This window comes from Callorhinus ursinus, unplaced genomic scaffold, assembly GCF_003265705.2.
Source record: "Callorhinus ursinus isolate GAN/ISIS: 27379988/994484 unplaced genomic scaffold, GSC_fseal_2.0 scaffold22, whole genome shotgun sequence".
In the NCBI taxonomy this organism is placed as follows: Eukaryota; Metazoa; Chordata; class Mammalia; order Carnivora; family Otariidae; genus Callorhinus; species Callorhinus ursinus.
The window spans coordinates 5,335,323-5,351,754 of record NW_027397084.1 but is presented as its reverse complement, the minus strand read 5'-3'; the positions used below and the strand labels follow the sequence as shown (position 1 = coordinate 5,351,754).

The 16,432-nt window shown below is 39.7% G+C and overlaps 1 protein-coding gene across 2 annotated transcripts in view; it reads right to left on the bottom strand.

Annotated features, from left to right (window-relative positions):
• Nucleotides 1-842, bottom strand: part of MEP1A (meprin A subunit alpha) — a 41,852-nt gene extending 41,010 nt beyond the window's left edge. For both annotated transcript variants that reach the window (XM_025890392.2, XM_073905246.1), the window contains exons 1-3: nt 765-842; nt 654-678; nt 516-566 (exon numbers count right to left, since the gene is read on the bottom strand). In XM_025890392.2, the coding sequence (XP_025746177.1) occupies nt 516-566; nt 654-678; nt 765-833 (145 nt within the window). In that variant the 5' untranslated portion in view covers nt 834-842. The remainder of the gene's footprint in view (nt 1-515; nt 567-653; nt 679-764) is intronic.
• Between the last annotated feature and the right edge of the window lie 15,590 nt (nt 843-16,432).

Here is a 16,432-nt window from a genome sequence, read left to right as displayed (position 1 = left end):
AAGAAAAATGTTTGTAGACAAGACATTGAAATGGAAACATCTTTACACTCTTCCCTATGTCCTGAGCAAACAGGTGTTAATGAATATGATGCACCAGTAGAAAGGCTAGGGTTTTCCCCCCACTAAATGTAACCTTAGGCATATACTACACATGTATACATACATATATATACATGTGTATATGTAGCAAGTGGAATAATCATCCACTTTTCTTTCACTTTTTTTCAAAATGGAAACAAGAAAACTGACATTTTTATAAACAAAAATCATGTGATGTATTTCTAGATCCATGGAGTACTCACTAGTTCCTCTAGAAAATTTGGTATAACCATCATTCTCTTTCCACATTTCCATTTTTCAGAAACTCTATAAATTCTAATGAATCTATCTAACCAATAGATATTTCTCCCCTAAAGTTACCCAGTACCCTATCATGAAAGCAGGAGCTTTACAGCAATTGTGGCATAAGATTTAAAATTATTTCAAAGCATTAATAAGGCAGAAATTGAACCCACCTAAGTTGATTTCTGAAATATCCTTCTGTTCATGAAACTCTTCATCATGTACTGTTAAAAGTAGGAAAAAAATTGTTACTGATCTTGCTGAACAAAAGAAAGTTCAGAAACACTCTGTGCGTTTCAACTGATTCTTACCATTTCTTTCAGAGAGATGCTTAATCTGAAAGAAAATAAACATACAGAAAATACATAACATATACTAGAATTAATATTTCTAAATATCCAGAAAAGCAGAACTCTACTTACTGATACAGCTGCTATGTGGGCAAAAAACAAGATGAAAGAGAGAACACAAGTGGATTTCGTCCAAACCATTGTTGCGAATGAACAGACTTACCAAAGACACATTGTGATAAATACCTTTTGGACCTTGCCCTGGCTGTCATCTTAGAAACTTTGACCCTCACATATGTACCGTGGCATTAAAAAAAGTAACCAAAGAAAATGTCATTAATGCTTTTAAGGACAGATACCAAGTTTAACATAAAATCCCAAGCTCTCCAGACTTGGGAAATGTTTGAAAAGGTTAATACTGACATAAGCATATAAAAATCGGTAACATTTCTATACACCAGCCATAGCATTCCTCTACAGCAACAAAAACTGTTCATATAACAGATATAAGATCCATTTCACAATAGAAATAAAAATAATCTATAAAATAACCACAAAGTACTTAAATCTAATAAAGAATGAATAAACATTTTATGGAAATATTTTAAGGCAATTATCAAAGGACATAAAAAAGAAAAAATATATCAGTTCAAATAACAATGAAGTGCCACCTCAAGCTCAGCTTGTCATAAATGAAGAAGGCTGGCCATACCAAGTGTCAACAAGAATGTGAGGAAACAGGAAATCTTACATACTGCTGGTAGACCAGCAATCTGACGCTATCTCATAAGTTGAAATGTGCATAGTTTATAAGTTAAAAAGTCCACTTCCAGATATATAGCCCAAAGAAATATACACATATGTACACAAAGTACCATATAACATTCATTGTGGTATTTTTTTGTAATAGGAAAGAACTAGAAAAATGTATTCATACTGGAAGAAAAAATGGGGTATATTCAGCCATGCACAGATAAATGTTCAACAATCAGTTCTCAGAGTGAACAAGACTTTATGTGTAGTGTTTGCTGATTTCTAGGGTGTAAATACCCCCACTGCGGTCAATTTCAAGCTACCAACATTACGTTACTGAATGCAGTACTGGAGAGAGGTACTGCATGTATTTATACACCCTCCAACTCTTGCATACAAGAGGTATGAGACTCTTTGGTGTCAGAGCACTCTTCAAGGTCCAGGGCTTGCCTAGCTCCACCTCAGACCTACTGTGGGGGCAGATGGGCCAGTCCTGTGGTCAGAAGAGCACTTGCTGTCAGAAAAGCATTTCCCAATGCAGAACGTGGAACTTCCTGAGCTATAAAACTGGAGGCATGACAGCCAGGGGCCAGCCTCGGATGGACTGAGGAAATCTGTGATGGCTTCCTTTCCACTATAGCCACAGACCAGGAGGTTGTAAGATGGTGTAGAGAGCATCTCCCACACTCACCAACCACGGGAAGCCACCAGTGTTCTCCAAAAGAACCTGAACTTGCCCAGCGGCTAACATGGCTTATGTCAGCCAATACAATCTTAATGATTAAAAAATGGGTGGGGATGGACTTGATAAACATCAACTTCATGAGAATAATTGGCTCTGAGCATATGGGAGGAAAAGCCAGGAGACTTTTACTTCTTAAATATAATTAAAGGACTTAATATCTGTTCATTCTGGAGCCAGGAAGTAGGGGTTTAGGGCTTCGCTATTTTGTTTTCTAAAGAAAAGGGCAACACTCTTGCCTTGGTACCCCTCTTACTAAATCTCAGATGTTAGTTCTTCAAAGAGGCAGTCGTGGGGCTGTTGAATTCTCTCCTTTTCCCTGCCCCCTGATATGCTTTTATCTTTCCCTTCCTTCTTAAACTTACCTAAATGATATACTGTAACAACAGCTTTGGAGTCAGATGGACAGGAATTTAAATCCCACTTCTGCCACTTATTAGCTGGGCCATTTTGAGCACCTGCTTTCCTTGTGTAAATTGGACAGTGGTGCCTACTTAATGGGATTAGCGTAAGGATTCAATGAGATAACCTGCATAAAGCACAGGTTCCAGAGACATAGAAAGTGTGCGGGCAACTATAGCTCTTTCTATCCACACACACTGCCTTCTGGCAAAAGACAGGCAAGAAGAACACAGTGCTCAGCACACTTCTTGCTCAGCCAAACGTCCACTGATTGGGATCATAGGTCTTCAAAAGACATAACCTGCCCCAGGTGATTTTCTTTTTTATGATCTTGACTCTGGGTGTTAATTAGTTACCAGTTATTTGCAATCCTAGGCACTTTATGTCCCGGGGTGTCCAATGAACAAGGCTGGAGTCTTAAGTCCTGGGTTTGAAGAGTTTATGGCTTTGCAATTCCAAGATAGATTAGGCACTCCCCGGGGCAAGGGCCATGTTTTATTTTCTGTACCTGTCCCAGTGTCTAGGACACAGTGGGCACTTAGTAATCATGCTGGATGAAATACAGTAAACTATAATTTTCTTTGAAGCTATTAGATATTGTGGTTTGCTTTGATCTCAGTGAAGACATTTTACAAACTGACCAACTGAGGAAGTAGTATGAAGACTGGAAGAGAGAAGTCACTGGCAGGTGGGCAAAGGAAAGCCCTTTCCTGTTGTCAGGCAGGCTCCAGCCTCATAAAAGCTGAGGCCAGGACCCCGTCCAGACTGGCAAAGTCCTATCCCTCCAGGCTCTTCTCAGGGATGTTCTCTGCCCTCTGCTTTGTCCCCTTGCCACTTTCTGTTTTACTCACATGGCTTGCCCTAAACAGACTATCAGACCACCAGTTAACCTCTGACACAACCGCCTTTGCTGTTCCTCCGGGTGATCAACATTTAACAGGAGCTCAAAGGCATTTAGAGCAAGAGTTGGCAAACTTTTTCTAAAGAGGGTTAAAGAGTAAATATTTTAGGCTTTGTGGGTCATACGGTCCTTGTAGCAACCATTCAACTCTACTGTTGGAGCAGGAGAGCAGCCGTAGATAATAATATAAAGGAATGAGCATGGCTGCATTCCAATAAAACTTTATTTACAAAAACAGATAAAGGGCCACAGTTTGCTGACTCCTGGGTTTTAGAGAACGGACACCCTAGATGGCAGAGACTGGGATAACAATTATAACGGAAGTAGCGGCAGCTGCAACTGACATGTACATAGATTTTCCTGTGGGCCAGACACTGCTCTGAAGATTTAAAGTGTAATCACACATTTAGTCCTCACAACAATTCTACTAGCAGGCACTACTCTTATGCTCGCTTTAAAGATTAAAAAACGGACACAGAAAGATTAAGAAACGTGCCCAAAGCCACAAAACTCCTGGCAATGCTCCTAGAATACCACCTGAGAGGCAGCCTTCTCTACCTACAACTGGCCCCAGCAGCCCAGGGGTGAGGCCTCTGACACCAAGCTCCAACATGTAGGCCCCATATTCCATAGCATCCATCTCCAGCCATTTACTAAGAAGACTCAGCCCATAGGAAAACAGTTCTCAAGCTATATAGCGTCTTTCAACATCCCCTGGAAAGTGTGTTAAAGTACAGATTCCTGGGCCTGGAATTTGGAAATTCTAATTCAGGTCAGGGCTGAGAGCCAGGAATCTACATTTTCAATAAACATCCTCATGATTCCCATGCAGGTAGTCTATGGAATACACTGTGATAAACAGGGCTCTAGGGAGTTGATGTTAACCAGATGCTTCCACTCTGTGCTTAGTAGTTAGCTTACCCCCAGTTCCTTTTTTATAAGAAAATCAAAAGATTGTAGCAGCCTCCAGTTTCCTAGTGGGGACATATAAGACATTAAGAGTTAGAAAGATCTTCAGTACAGAAATCCACTTCAGAACACCTCCAGGAACAGCCTCTCTGGGGACCAGTTTGAAAACTCACATTTTTAATAAGCATGAGGGTGAATCCTACATGGAAAATGGGAGACCCACTGACCTTTACAGGCAACTCCATTTTGCACTGCACCAAGACCAATTCTAGCGGCCTCCATTGGAAAGCCAAGCAGAGACTTCCTAGTGTCCTGGGCACTGAGATCCCTGATAAGGTCCTCTCCATGTCCAGGTGGGCATTCGGTGGGTTTGGCTTCAGCTTTTCTTCCTTTATAGGACCTAAAGAACATCTGGTCACCCATATTTCATGCTGTGGGGAATAATCAGACAAGAGGCTTACTTCATTGTTTGCCAATTCTTTTCCCACTTATTGAGCCCTCATAGACTACTTGCCATTGAAACAGACTCAGCAGAGAGCTACAGGATTGCCTCCTGATTTTAGGAAAAGTCTATAACCTCTGCTAATTACAAGGGTCATCACTGCCCAAGAGGCCAAGTTCGGCATCTGAGAGGAAGACCAAACACATGGGAACAGTTGAGTAAAGGGAAGACACAGTTGGGAATGGGCTTTCCTTTGAAAGGAAATGTGATTCTAAAGAGAAAGAGGTCCAGCTGCTTTCTACTGTGAAATGTCAAAACCAAAACAACTGAGCAATAAGTTTGATGTCTTTTATCCAAGGGAAAACAGTCCACAGATTGGGGGAGCACTGTGCCTCATAAGCAGTGGAGTGCTCTTCCCAAGGGATTTTTGGCAAGAACGAGTTTTATAAAGCATTAGAAGCAGCAACACAGAAACAGGGCATGATCAACTGGGGTGGCATATCTGACCTTATTTAGAAAGATCAGGAGCAAGGAAATAAGTATAGAGCCCCGAGTTGGCTTGGCGTTTGGGGATTGGCTGACTGGATACACTGCATTTCTGGTCAAGGGGAGCACTTAAAGGATCACAGAAGTTCGGTTTACTGATGTGGCTCCATCTAGCCTTGGAAATTTATTTCAACACTACTGTCCCCGAAGTTAGGGTACAAAGAAGCAAGCTTAAATTGCAAAAGGGACATTTAATTATTAGCTACAAAGACCTTCCTGGTCATCTGAGGATTCTTGGACTCTTAAGCATTTTAAGGACTGAGACAGTTTAGTCATAGAGAATAATGCCAAAGCTACAGGCTGGGGTGAGGCAAGCACCAACAGATGAAATTCTTCAGAGAGAGATGATGTTGGAGAAAGAATAGGTGGGGCTTGGTTTGGGGATTTTTCTTTGTCCTGGGAGAAGTCATTCAGTTTTGAGGTCATTTAATGGAAGCAAGATGATGGTAAGTCACACGTGTAACTTGATCCAGAGAACAAGAAAGCTAACCCTCTTAGAAAACAAATGGGAATTTGCAGCAGATTTTTTCATGCAAGTGGCCAGCAGCTCTGTTTAGGACCAGCCGCATTACCTGACACCTTAATAGAAATCTGAATTAGCACAGGGGGAAGGTAATGGGAGGGTTTGTGTGGGGACATTATTGGAAATTCTGAGGGTCATTAGTCAAAGTAAGTAGACTAGCTGAGAATATGAGCAGGTCTGCTCACATTCATAGGCTGAATCAAATTTGTAAACATAAATTCATCTTCTAATCACCAATGATGAGAGCAGGAAGACTACCGTGGCAGCCACTTTGCAAAACACACATGAGGACAGCTCTGCACAAACATGCAAGCAAGTTGCCAGTCACTGACGGCCTGTGAATGGATGGACTAAGTGATTCCACATAATAGGAAAGGAAGAACGTTAGCCACCCCTTGGGTTTTTCAGTTGAATTTCTGGGAAGAGCAGTTTGCTAACTGCCTACAAAGTTTCCTACCTTGAATGCCATTTCTTCTTATCTAAATAATATGATAATAACCAGATGACCTATTAGGCACCGATGACCAGGCAGGCCCTGTGTAAGATGCTTTACATAAGCCATTTCATTAAATTCTCATAACAATCTCATAAGGTAAGAATTACTGTCCTCATTTTACAAGACTAAGCTCAGAGAGGTTGTGTATGGTACCCAGAACCTGAAAACTATCAAAATGAGTTTAATGATGTGGTTCTTTTTCCAGGGCAGTCTCCCTTCTCAGTTGATTAGCTAGACTGCCATATTGTGTTCATTCATTCATTTGTTCATCCACGCATTTGTCCACACATTTTTTTCTTGAGCACATCCTTTGTGCCAGACATCATGTTAGGCATTGGGGGAATAGCCATGAATCAGACAGACACTCTCCTTGCCTTCATGGAGCTTAGATAGAGGTGAACATCATGGGAGAGTCAAACATCCCTCAACATGTTAGTAGATCCCAAAGTAAAGATGGATCCGAGGTAAATAGATGAACAAATTGGGATGTATTCATAAATCACAATAGACTTCTAATAGAATAAAATAGAATGCACAATAAAATACTGTCACCATGGAATACTACTGAGCAATAAACAAAAACACTTGGACTACTGGCACATACAGCAACATGGATAAATCTCAAAAGCATTATGCTAAGCTCTCAAAGTCAGATACAAGACCATATGCTGTATGATTCCACTTATATCAAACACTGGAAAAGGCACAACTATAGTAACAGAATCCAATTCGGCAGTTGCCAGGGACCAAAGGGTGGGAGTAGAAGGAGACTGACTATCAAGGACAAAAAGAAACTTGTGAGCTAATGAAAATATTCTGTATCCTGTGCTGGTGGTCACGTAACCGTGTAAACTGTCAAAAACCAAGGGATCGTACGCTTAAAATTGGTAGATTTTATTGTATGTAAATTATATCTCAATAAAATAGACTTAAAAAAATCAGGAACTCTGGGGTCCACATCCCACCTCTTCCACGAATTTACTGGATAACATTGGGCAAAATACTCAATCTATGTTTTGGTTTATTCTTTTATAATATGGGGCTAGTGAGACTTGTTCTGCCTCTTTTATTACTATGTCAAGAGAATTTTAAATATGGAGAAATGTTTTCCCATGTATCAAATGCTTTGTAAAGATGTACTTTAACTGTTATTGTTTCTGCACTGAGGACTATGCTATCTCCATATCAGAGGCCTAGAATGAGTTTAATTTCATAGGTTTCATAACAGCTTGGGTTTTGATCTTGTAAGAAGGGCAGCTTCTGAGGCTCAGATAGGGTTTCATGGTCCTGGGTCCACATGTTTTAGAGAAGACCCAACCATCTGCTTTGGATTTGGACCATCAAGTGGCTGAACAAATGGAAACAACATGTTCTGAAGCTTTTTCCCAATCACCACACATCCCTACATGATTAACAAGTCCATGTCCCCTGTCTGGCCGGATGAGAGACAAATGCTGAGGGTGGATCCATGGATCCTGGTCACAAAACCAAATAAGCAACTGATGGCTGGCTGTATGTTTAGAAAAACTCTTGATTCTTATCCATAAGATAAAGTAAATCCTTATCCAGGGATTTATCTCTTTACTGCCAGTTATTTTCCTGAAGAAACAGAAATGTTTTATTCTCAATTCTGAAAGCAATACTCATACTACTCATTTTTATTTTATTTTATTTCATTTATTTTTCGGTTTAATATGTGACTGATTATTTTGCAATTCCATGCACTAAGAAGGAACATGAGTAGCACAGAAATCCAGCTTGATACAGTAACCATCCAGCTGGTATTTGACCCACTTACCAAAACCCACTTGGGTCCATGGTGGACGCCAAGGAGAAAATCAAGAAAAATATTGCACATTTTTGTCCTCAAGGCCCTTAAGTTTAGCTTTTCATGGGAGTTCAGCCTTTTCATTTACTAGGTCAGGAAAAAAATGTAATAACATGCCCATTATGGAGTATTTAATATTTAAAATTTAAAAATACATTAAAAAGAAAAACATTACCACAAATCCCACTTTTTAAAAAAAACACTTATATATGTATATTTTATAACATAAATTTTTATTCACTTAAATTTTGACTATCAGGTCTTTCAAGGAAACAGTGAGTTAGTATGTCATCTATTTTTTTCTAAATTACCCTTCTTGAGAACGTTTATTGGTGCTCAGCCTTCCCTCAACAGGCTCCCACCAATGCACTGCCCCATCAAAAAAAAACTGGGGGCCCTCAAATGCCTCAGCTTTTTAAAAAATAATGTTTATTAAGTTTTCTTATAAACTTAATTTATAGTTATAAACTTAATTAGTAGTTTATTTTATAAATTTAGTAGTTATTCAATATAAAAAAACTCAAAAACACCGTAGGAAAATGTTAACTTTAATCCCATTATCCAAAATAATCATTGTTAGCATCCTGGTATATGTCTTAGAATTTTCTCCATGCTTTTTTTTTTCATACAAATGCTAGTTATATTACATTCATAGCCTGCCTTATATATGTTTACCCATGTCAGTAGATATTCTTTAACAACATGCTTTTCAGGGGCTACATATAATTCCACTGAATGGATATACTGGAGTTAACTTACCAAGTCTGTGTTGTGGATATAGAGGTTATTTTCAGTTGATTTTGCTTATCACAGTCAATGCTACAGTAAATATCTTTGCATTTGCAATTGTATGTACTTTAGGTTATTGCCTTAGAACAAATTCCAATAAGTGGAATTGTGAATCAAATGTATTAAGCTGTTTTGTTTTTTTAAAGGAATGTAATTTTAAAATGATCTCTAATTTCCCCACCTTCTGAGAGCATGTCACAAAGGGGAAGGTGGTTTGAAGTCCTTTAGCCAAAGATCCTAAGAATGCAGAATTAACTCTTTAAGAGGGACACAGGATAGGACTTTTTAAGGCAGCATAGGGAGATTCTGAACTCACCTCCTCCTGTAGACACACTGAATCTACAACTACATATGGATCAAGTCCCTCTGAAAAAGACTTAAAAACTAGCAGAACAGCTCCTCACAACAAACAGTAAAAGGGCTACCTCCAGATGGGTAGGAGTGACAGAGACACGGTCTCACCTAAAACCCCACCCACAGTGTGGCAACCCACAATCAGGAGGGGTCTCACAAATTCAGAACTTCTCCCTAAGAACTGAGGGGTTCATGCCCCACATCAGACACCCCAACCCTTGGGACCTGCAGTAGAGGGATGAGTCCCACAAAATATCTGACTCTGAAAACCAACGGGGGTCGCGCTCAGGAGACACATTTCTTCAAGGGTTTGTGCACAGACTCACTCACTGCAGAGACAGGTGCAAAAGCAGCACTTTTGACAGGCACTCAGATGACATGTGAAGGAGATCCATTTGCTGATCTTAAAGCATCTTCCAGAGGAGTAGAGATCTGCTGATACTCTCTGCAGGGATGGGGCACTGCCAGGAATCATTTTTGTGCTGTCCCTCTGTCTTGATAGTGCCAGTGGACGTGCGCTAGCCCTGCGTTCTCCCACAACCTTGGTCAAGGTGGTGGGCATGTGCAGCCCACACAGGGGATGCTCCTTGATTGCCTGGCTCTGGTGGTAAAGGTGCTTGTGTTCCTGGGTCCCAAGGAACTGTAACTGTAATTAGAGAGATAGTTTTTGTGAGGCTAATAACCCCAGAGCACTACATAAGCAGCAGACTAAAAATATATCCCCTTTTCTCTGAAAAAGGCCTCTATACTTGTCTTAGAGCTTCAGCCTAAGAGGTAGAATTCAGGTTTTCCAGATACCTGGAGGTTATGGAGGAGCTCTCAGGGAAAACAGGCTGGGAAATGCCATGTCTGTGCTCTCCCTTGGCCTTACTACAGCTCCCGGTATCTCCTAGAAAGGAGCTTTTCACCGGGGGATGCCCCCAGAGCTCTGGTCTGGAGGCCAGCAGAGGTTACTACTGCAGTCCCACAGGCCTGTATGTATTTGCATACTTTATTTTTTTATTTAATTTAATTTTATTATGTTATGTTAGTCACCATTCATTACATCATTAGTTTTTTATTTTATTTTATTATGTTATGTTAATCCCCATACATTACATCATTAGTTTTTGCTGTAGGGCTCCATGATTCATTGTTTGCATATAACACCCAGTGCTCCATTCAATACGTGCCCTCTTTATTTATTCTTTTATTATGTTATGTTAATCACCATTCATTACATCATTAGTTTTTGCTGTAGTGTTCCATGATTCATTGTTTGCATATAACACCCAGTGCTCCATGCAGAAACGTGCCCTCTTTAATAACCCATCACCAGACTAACCCCTCCCAATGCTCTGGGGGCATCCCCGGGTGAAAAGCTCCTTTCTAGGAGATACCAGGAGCTGTAGCAAGGCCAAGGGAGAGCACAAACATGGCATTTCCCAGCCTGTATTCCCTGAGAGCTCCTCCATGACCTCTAGATATCTGGAAACTCAACCCCCTCCCCTCTAGAACCCTCAGTTTGTTTTTCAGAGTCCATCGTCTCTCATGGTTCATCTCCCCCTCCAATTTCCCCCCCTTCATTCTTCCCCTCCTGCTATTTTCTTCTTCTTTTTTTTTTTTTAAACATATAATGTATTATTAGTTTCAGAGGTACAGATCTGTGATTCAACAGTCTTACACAATTCACAGCACTCGCCATAGCACAAAGCCTCCCCAATGTCTATCACCCAGCCACCCCATCCCTCCCACCCCACCACTCCAGCAACCCTCAGTTTGTTTCCTGAGATTAAGAATTCCTCATATCAGTGAGGTCATATGATACATATCTTTCTCTGATTGACTTATTTCGCTCAGCATGACACTCTCCAGGTCCATCCATGTTGTTGCAAATGGCAAGATTTCATTCCTTTTGGTGGCTGCATAATATTCCATTGTATATATATACCACATCTTCTTTATCCATTCATCTATCGATGGACATCTTGGTCTTTCCACAGTTTGGCTATTGTGGACATTGCTGCTATAAACATTGGGGTGCATGTACCCCTTCAGATCCCTACATTTGTATCTTTGTGGTAAATACCCAGTAGTGCAATTGCTGGATCGTATGGTAGCTCTATTTTCAACTTTTTGAGGAACGTCCATACTGTTTTCCAGAGTGGTTGCACCAACTTGCATTCCCACCAACAGTGTAGGAGGGTTCCCCTTTCTCTGCATCCCCGCCAACATTTGTCGTTTCCTGACTTGTTAATTTTAGCCATTCTGACTGGTGTGAGGTGATATCTGACTGGTGTGACGTTTTGATTTGGATTTCCCTGATGTCGAGCGATGTTGAGCACTTTTTCATGGGTCTGTTGGCCATTTGGACGTCTTCTTTGGAAAAATGTCTGTTCATGTCTTCTGCCCATTTCTTGTTTGGATCATTTGTTCTTTGGGTGTTGAGTTTAAGAAGTTCTTTATCGATTTTGGATACTAGCCCTTTATCTGATATGTCATTTGCAAATATCTTCTCCCATTCTGTCAGTTGTCTTTTGGTTTTGTTGACTGTTTCTTTTGCTGTGCAAAAGGTTTTTATCTTGATGCGGTCCCAGTGGTTCATTTTTGCTCTTGCTTCCCTTGCCTTTGGCGATGTTTCTAGGAAGAAGTTGCTGTGGATGACATCGAAGAGGTTGCTGCCTGTGTTCTCCTTTAGGATTTTGATGGACTCTTGTCTCACATTTAGGTCTTCCAACCATTTTGAGTCTATTTTTGTGTGTGGTGTAAGGAAATGGTCCAGTTTCATTCTTCTGCATGTGGCTTTCCAATTTTCCCAACACCATTTATTGAAGAGACTGTCTGTTTTCCATTGGATGTTCTTTCCTGCTGTCGAAGATTAGTTGACCATAGAGTTGAGGGTCCATTTCTGGGCTCTCTGTTCTGTTCCATTGATCTATGTGTCTGTTTTTGTGCCAGTACCATAATGCCTTGATGATGACAGCTTTGTAATAGAGCTGGAAGTCCGGAATTGTGATGCCGCCAGCTTTGCTTTTCTTTTTCAACATTCCTCTGGCTATTCGAGGTCTTTTCTGGTTCCATACAAATATTAGGATTATTTGTTCCATTTCTTTGCAAAAAGTTGATGGTATTTTGATGGGGATTGCATTGAATGTGTAGATTGCTCTAGGTAGCATTGACATCTTCACAATATTTGTTCTTCCAATCCGTGAGCATGGAACGTTTTTCCATTTCTTTGTGTCTTCCTCAATTTCTTTCATGAGTATTTTATAGTTTTCTGAGTACAGATTCTTTGCCTCTTTGGTTAGATTTATTCCTAGGTATCCCTAATGGTTTTGGTGCAATTGTAAATGGGATCGACTCCTTGATTTGTCTCTCTTCTGTCTTGTTGTTGGTGTATAGGAATGCCACTGATTTCTGTGCATTGATTTTATATCCTGCCACTTTACTGAATTCCTGTATGAGTTCTAGCGGTTTTGGGGTAGAGTCTTTCGGGTTTTCCACATAAAGTATCATATCATCTGCAAAGAGTGAGAGTCTGACTTCCTCTTTGCCGATTTGGATGACTTTGATTTCTTTTTGTTGTCTGATTGCTGTGGCTAGGACTTCTAATACTATGTTGAATAGCAGTGGTGAGAGTGGACATCCCTGCCGCGTTCCTGACCTTAGGGGGAAAGCTCTCAGTTTTTCCCCATTGAGAATGATATTCACAGTGGATTTTTCATAGATGGCTTTTATGATATTGAGGTATGTACCCTCCATTCCTATACTCTGAAGAGTTTTGATCAAGAAAGGATGCTGTACTTTGTCAAATGATTTTTCTGCATCTATTGAGAGGATCATATGGTTCTTGTTCTTTCTTTTATTAATATATTGTATCACAGTGATTGATTTGTGGATGTTGAACCAACCTTGCAGCCCAGGGGTAAATCCCACTTGGTCGTGGTGAATAATCCTTTTAATGTACTGTTGGATCCTATTGGCTAGTATTTTGGTGAGAATTTTTGCATTCATGTTCATCAAGGATATTGGTCTGTAATTCTTTTTGATGGGGTCTTTGTCTGGTTTGGGGATCAAGGTAATGGTGGCCTCATAAAATGAGTTTGGAAGTTTTCCTTCCATTTCTATTTTTTGGAACAGTTTCAGGAGATCAGGTATTAAATCTTCTTTAAATGTTTGGTAGAATTCCCCTGGGAAGCCATCTGTCCCTGGGCTTTTGTTTGTTGGGAGATTTTTGATGACTGCTTCAATTTCCTCGGTGGTTATAGGTCTGTTCAGGTTTTCTATTTCTTCCTGGTTCAATTTTGGTAGTTGATACATCTCTAGGAATGCATCCATTTCTTTCAGATTATCTAATTTGCTGACATATACTAGCTCATAATATGTTCTTATAATTGTTTGTATTTCTTTGGTGTTGGTTGTGATCTCTCTTCTTTCATTCATGATTTTGTGGATTTGGGTCATTTCTCTTTTCTTTTTGATAAGTCCGGCCAGGGGTTTATCAATCTTGTTAATTCTTTCAAAGAACCGGCTCCTAGTTTCGTTGATCTGTTCTACTGTTCTTTTGGTTTCTATTTCATTGATTTCTGCTCTGATCTTTATCATTTCTCTTCTCCTGCTGGGTTTAGGCTTTATTTGCTGTTCTTTTTCCAGCTCCTTTAGGAGTAGGGTTAGGTTGTGTATTTGAGACCTTTCTTGTTTCTTGTTTCTTGTATTGCTATATACTTTCCTCTCAGGACTGCCTTTGCTGTATCCCAAAGATTTTGAACAGTTGTGTTTTCATTTTCATTTGTCTCTATGAATTTTTTTAATTCTTCTTTAATTTCCTGGTTGAGCCATTCATTCTTTAGTAGGATGCTCTTTAGCCTCCATGTATTTGAGTTCTTTCCGACTTTCCTCTTGTGATTGAGTTCTAGTTTCAAAGCATTGTGGTCTGAAAATATGCAAGGAATGATCCCAATCTTGTGGTACCGGTTGAGACCAGATTTGTGACCTAAGATGTGATCTATTCTGGAGAATGTTTCATGGGCACTAGAGAAGAATGTGTATTCTGTTGCTTTGAGATGGAATGTTCTGAATATATCTGCAAAGTCCATTTGGCCCAGTGTTTCATTTAAAGTCTTTATTTCCTTGTTGATCTTTTGCTTAGATGATCTGTCCATTTCAGTGAGGGGGGTGTTAAAGTCCCCCACTATTATTGTATTGTTGTTGATGTGTTTCTTTGCTTTTGTTATTAATTGCCTTATATAATTGGCTGCTCCCATGATAGGGGCATAGATATTTACAATTGTTAGATCTTCTTGTTGGATAGACTGTTTAAGTATGATATAGTGTCCTTCCTCATCTCTTATTACAGTCTTTCATTTAAAATCTAATTTGTCTGATATAAGGATTGCCACCACAGTTTTCTTTTGGTGTCCATTAGCATGGTAAATGGTTTTCCACCCTTCACTTTCAATCTTGGGTCTAGAATGAGTCTTTTGCAGACAGCATATCGATGGGTCTTGTTTTTTTATCCAATCTGACAGCCTGTGTCTTTTGATTGGGGCATTTAGCCTATTTACATTCAGGGCAACTATCAAAAGATATGAATTTAGTGCCATTGTATTGCCTGTAGAGGTGACTGTTACTGTATATTGTCTGTGTTCCTTTCTGGTCTATGTTGCTTTTGGCTCTCTCTTTGCTTAGAAGACCCCTTTCAAGATTTCTTGTAGGGCTGGTTTTGTGTTTGCAAATTCCTTTAGTTTTTGTTTGTTCTGGAAGCTTTTTATCTCTCCTTCTATTTTCAAGGCAGCCTAGCTGTATATAGTATTCTTGGCTGCATATTTTTCTCATTTAGTGCTCTGAATATATCATGCCAGTCCTTTCTGGCCTGCCAGGTCTCTGTGGTTAGGTCTGTTGCCAATCTAATGTTTCTACCATTGTAGGTTACATATCTCTTCTCCCAAGCTGCTTTCAGGATTTTCTCTTTGTCTCTGAGACTCATAAGTTTTACTATTAGATATCGGGGTGTTGACCTATTTGTATTGATTTTGAGAGGGGTTCTCTGTGCCTCCTGGATTTTGATGCCTGTTTCCTTCCCCACATTAGGGAAGTTCTTTTGCTATAATTTGCTCCAATATACCTTCTGCCCCTCTTTCACTTTCTTCTTCTTCGGGGTTCCCAATTATTCTAATGTCGTTTTGTATTATGGTGTCACTTCTTATCTCTCGAATTCTGCCCTCGTGATCCAGTAGTTGCTTATCTCTCTTTTTCTCAGCTTCTTTATTTTCCATCATCTGGTCTTCTATATCACTAATTCTCCTTTCTGCCTCATTTATCCTAGCAGTTAGAGCCTCCACTTTTGATTGTACCTCATTAATAGCCTTTTTGATTTCGACTTGGTTAGATTTTAGTTCTTTTATTTCTCCAGAAAGGGTTTCTCTAATAACTTCCATGCTTTTTTCAAGCCCAGCTAGTATCTTTAAAATCATCATTCTGAACTGTAGTTCTGACATCGTACTAATGCCCATATTGATTAGGTCCCTGGCAATCGTCACTGCCTCTTCTTCTTTCTGTTGAGGTGATTTTTTTCCACCTTGTCATTTTGTCCAGAGGAGAATAGATGAATGAGAGAACAAAATGCTAACAGGGTAACAACGCCCCCAGAAAATATACACTAAACAAATCAGAAAAGACCCGAAACCAGGTGAAAAGAAAGAAAAAAGAAAAAGAAAAAAAAGAGAAAGGGAAAGAAAAAGATAAAAAGAAACCAAACCAAAACAAAACAAAAAACAGAATATGATCAGGCTGGTGCATATATCAGTGCCACACACTAGATTTTGGGCGTCTTTTGGTCTGTTAGAAGAAAGTGCCTCCCAAAATTTTAAAGAAAGAAAAACATATATGTACAAAAATAAGGGTTAATACGATGAAGAGATGGAATATGACTGTGAAGATGAAAATTATAAAAGGTTTTATAAAAGAAATTGATAAGATAAGAAGTTGGTTGAGAAAAGAAAAGAGGATTTAAAAAAAAGGAGGGGAGAGAATGTGATCAGGCAGGAGACTAGAACAAAGCCATACACTAGAGATTCAGAGTATATTTTGATCTGTTAGAAGAAACTGTATCTCAAAATTTTAAAGAGAGAACAACG